This window comes from Mercurialis annua, linkage group LG1-X, assembly GCF_937616625.2.
Source record: "Mercurialis annua linkage group LG1-X, ddMerAnnu1.2, whole genome shotgun sequence".
Lineage (NCBI taxonomy): Eukaryota > Viridiplantae > Streptophyta > Magnoliopsida > Malpighiales > Euphorbiaceae > Mercurialis > Mercurialis annua.
In genome coordinates, this window is record NC_065570.1 from 41,142,107 (window position 1) to 41,146,777 (window position 4,671).

At 40.9% G+C, this 4,671-nt stretch overlaps 1 protein-coding gene across 1 annotated transcript; it reads right to left on the reverse strand.

The window, feature by feature from the left end:
- Positions 1–3,848: 3,848 nt before the first annotated feature.
- LOC126669537 (uncharacterized) lies at positions 3,849–4,298 on the reverse strand. The gene has a single exon (XM_050363031.1). The coding sequence runs from the start codon at positions 4,296–4,298 to the stop codon at positions 3,849–3,851; it is 450 nt and encodes a 149-aa protein (XP_050218988.1).
- Positions 4,299–4,671: the final 373 nt, after the last annotated feature.

Consider the following 4,671-nt stretch of genomic DNA (forward strand, 5'->3'; position numbering starts at 1 on the left):
AGGTATGTTTGACCTCTGATTCCCATTATCATGTCAATATATAGAAACACGCGTCATAAGTGTGATAGCCAATGGATTCCTTGTAGATCCCTGTAAATCCGGGATTCTTTGCTAACCGTTATGTCCCTGTCTCTGTTAGGGACATGATAAGCGGTGGTGTTGTCTGCTTCTGCGGTTTGAGTCTGGTGTCAATATAGTGTGTTCATACTTAGTTTGAGTCTGTTATCCATCATTAGTCCCTCCCATCGAATTGTGTCTTGCAAACATTTATGTTTATTTCATTGTCTGAGTTCCAAACGTCTGTCATTTGGGTTTGTTCTGGTGGCTTTTCATGTTTTTGTTTTTGACTTTTAAATTTACCTCTATTTTTCCTATTTTATCTCTACATTTCACTCCCGCAACCGTTAACGGTTTTCTAGAATCTTCTTTAAATGCATGTTTGTCCCTCTTCTTTTCTTTTGTTACATTCTTCTTATTCTGATTTTCTTTGGTTTTTTCTTGCCTCTTTCTTTCGCGTTTTCCTCTTTCACGTTAGTTTGCTTCTGAATTTCCAGGTAATCTTTCTTTCTCTTCCGTTTTTGGTTTAGTTTTGTGTGTAGTCATGACTCGTACTAGGTTATCTGCTGTTGCTAACCCTTCTTCTGGTACCACTGTCTTTGGGTTTTTTTATTACGAATGTTGATGCTAAGTCGTTGGTCGAGTTTAGGACGAGTATGGTATTCCGCCTGAGTATGATCTGTCTGTGTGTAACGTTAGGGCTGTGGCGAATGCCCAATTAGATGAAGGAAACATCATGGTTTACCACGAGAAACTCTCATGTGGTTTGAGCTTTCCTTTAGATCCCTTGATTCAAAATTTAATTTTGACTTTTGAAATTCCTCTAGCCCAAATTCATTCTAATGCTTTTCATGTGCTCTGCTCTTTTGTGGAATTGGTTCATGGTTGAGGGTTGTCTACTTCTTTGAGTGTGTTGTGATGAGTTTTTGTTTGTTTCTCATAATGAATTTTACCATTACTTGACTGCACATATAGGTAAGAGGGTGATTGGGGTAGTCCCGAAGGTTACAAAAAGGTGGATGATCTTGTGAGGGATGCGAGGGTGAGTGTTTATGACTGTTGTGATTTAGTGGATAGTTATTTGCTTCGCAAATTTCCTGATGTCCTTATGCCTACTCGTGTCCCGCCTGAGACCAGTTTTGAGAGTGATAGTTCGAGGACTCGGTCCTGCCATTCTTCTCCACTTCCTTCTTTTGTAGATTTGACAACTATGAGTAATGGAATGGTGTTCCTTTGTATGCTTATTTTATGCTTTTTGTTTTCCTTTCTTACTTTGTGTATTTGTTGTTATAGTTATGGGCGATGATCATTTCCTTGAAGGGATGGCTCTCTCTTTTGAGGATACGGATAATACTGTGATTATTGGGTGCACTCTTGCTGTCTCTGTGTCTTTGCCTACCGTTGATTTGAAGACTGAGAAGAGAAGTGAAGACTTGTCTCCTACAGCATCTGGGAAGAAGGCTCGTCATCCATGTGGTGGTCTGAGACCGGGTGCTGCTAAGAAACAGAGGAAGAACTCAAATCCATGTCCAGATCCGCGTGGTTGGTTGGAACAGAACATCGATAATTTGAGCGTGAGGTCTTTTAAGGTTTCCAACTTGTTTTTTCAGTTTGTTCAACTTCCCAAAGACATGAAGGCGTGGAATCGTGTCCTAGAAGGTGAAGTCTTTGGCAAGTTGATGCTTCACTTCTTCAGGTAACTAATTCTGGATTGTTGTATACTATGTCTATGTCATGTTTTCTATTCGTATTAACTTACTCGTTACAGCTTGTGCAAGGTAATGCCTTGATTCGTCATCGTATGGAAGATATGTCAACTCAGCCTAAGAAAAAGGATGAGGAAATGTCTGGATTGCGCACCTCTTATTTGGTGTATAAGACTCGATTGAAAAAGTTGAATCAAGTTACCACTGATAGAGTGAAGATGTTGGCGAAGAAGGTCGCAGACTGGGAACAGACTATATATGTTGTCTCTGAAGTCATCTTGCGAGAAATTGTCCCTGGAATTGAAAACAACAAGCGAGATTCCAATGTGTACGTGAGTGGGTGTCTGACTGATTAGTGTTCTATTGTGATCAAGATTGTTCGTGCTAACTATGTGGATTATGATATTAATATGTGCATGTCAATCGATCTCAAGGCTCTGGGTCAACGCATGGCGGCTAATGTTGCTGCTAAGAAGGCTGGTTTGCCTCCGCCTTCTACTACCCTTCCTTCTAAGACTACTTCTGTTGGAGATGATGGTGTTCCTGCTTTTGGGACAGATACTGCGAAGGCTTCAGATCTTCCCTTGGAAAGTTCTCAAGAGAAGGTTCCTACTCCTGAAGATCCTGAGGTTGAGGCTTCTTCTGTCCTAGACTTTATTGATGATGGCGAAGAGGGTCAAGGTTCGGAAGATCCTCTTCATCCCTTTGAGCTTGTCATAGAGGACAAAGATTTAGATCTAGGTGCGAAAGGTCCAAAGGAAGGAGCGACCCGTCTAGAGGAAAAAGATGTCTATGCCTGTTTGGTGGCCTTATGTAGCTAGCTTTCATTTTTTGGGACTACTTCTAACATAGTCTTTCGCTTGTTCTATATTTTTTTACTGAACAATTTTTGTTTTGTTTTTGTTTAGTGACTCTATTGCTTTTTTGAGATGACTTGGTGTCATCTTTGTTTATTAGATCTGCTTTTTCTTGCTTCTTCATTTGTTTTTATGCTTGCTATTTATATATTTTGCATGCTAGCAATGTAAATATAAAAGATGTGAGAAAAAAGGATGCAACTTTATTCATGACTTGATTTGTACATCTCTCTATTGAAGATACTTCTTCAGATTTTCAATATTCCATGTCCTGGGTAGTTGTGTGCCTCCCAAATCAGCTATCTTGTAGGCTCCTCTCCCAGTTTGCTTCTAATTTGCCCACCCCTGCTGCTCCCCTGCCGATTTCAGCTTTTTTCAATACTAAGTCTCCTTCTTTGAAACTTCTTTCTTTGACTTTGGCGTTATGATATCTGGTCATCTGCCCTCGATAAGCTTCTGCTCTTATTGCTGCTTGGTGTCTCCTCTCTTCCAAAAGATCTATACGTAATCATAGTGACTCTTTATTGCTTTCTGAGTCTGAGACCTGAACCTTGAGGGTTGGCATTCCCAATTCCATAAGTAAGATTGCTTTTGTTCCATAAGTGAGACGAAAAGGTATTTCTCCTATTCCTCTCCTTGGTGTGGTGCGATAGGCCCAGATAACATGATATAGTTCGTCGACCCATCTTCCTTTTAGTTCATCGAGCCTTCTCTTTATTCCAGTGAGGAGAGTGTGATTGGTTACCATTGTGAGACCATTTGTTTGTGGGTGGGCCACAGAAGTGAACTTAAAATTAATTCTCAGCTCTGTGAAATATTCTTTGAACTTGACGCAGTCGAATTGTTTTCCGTTGTCTGTGACTAGGGAATGTGGTACTCCAAACATATTGTGTGTCAGTGCCATTGGTCTGGGTAGTAATTTAATATTCAAGAATAAACTCAAAATATACATGTTTATTACTTCCTTTGTTAGCAATCGATGTATCTTCTCTGTTGTAATGGTGCTCAGGGGGTTGGACTTCCACCCATTTGGTGAAGTGATCCACTACGACTACGATAAATTTAACTTGGCCTATGCCTTTAGGAAAAGGTCCCAGAATGTCTACTCCCCAAGTCATGAAAGGCCAAGTACTGCCGAGGGCGGATTGATGTGTTGCTAGAGTTCTGATGAGTGTGCCAAATCGCTGGCAATTGTCGCATTTCTTGACCAATTTATCTGCATCCTTCTTCATGTTGGCCAATAAAAACCTTGCAACATTGCTTTTCTAGATAGTGTGACTGCCCTTTCATGGGCTCCGCAGTTTCCCTCATGGAGTTCCCTGAGCACGTAGTTTCCTTCTTCTATTGAGACACATCTGGACCAGGGATGTGTAGCTGATGTCCGGTACAATGTTCCTTCTATCAAGGAATAAGCTGACAAAATTCGTACTAGCTTGGCTGCCTTTGCGCGTGCTTCTGGTAAAATGCCATCCGCTAAGTATGCTACTAACGATTTCATCCAGGGATCTATTTCTGTGACTAGCAAGGATTCGGTTTCATCTAGGGTTGGGATTAGCCTTTTTTCCTTCATCTGAAAAGACCAGTACATAGTGTTATATGTTGCTGCTGCTTTTTCTATGACATCTACGCTTCTATTCTCTTCTCTGGGTACAGGGATTAGCTCCCACTGTCCCACCATTTTCTCTAATTCCTTGAGTCTCCCGTTTTCTTTTTGCATGTACATCGCCTGTGTATTTTCAATTTCTCCGCCTTTACTTCTTTGGCTATGGCAAGCCCTGTGAGTAGAGCCTCGTATTTTGCTACTTTGTTAGTGAGATGGTAAATAAATGATTCTTTGTGATTAAAATAATATAGAGCTATTTTCATACCTACTACGTTGTTGGTAGCCTTGAAGTCAAGGTGTACCGTGTATTCAATGATTATATTGCCAGGTCTTAGTAGGACAATGCCTGCTCCTCGCCTTGATCGCTTGCTGCTCCATCTACGAACAACATCCATGTTATATCCTCTAAGGCTCTGTCTTGTCGGCTTCTCTGTCATCTCTGTGACAA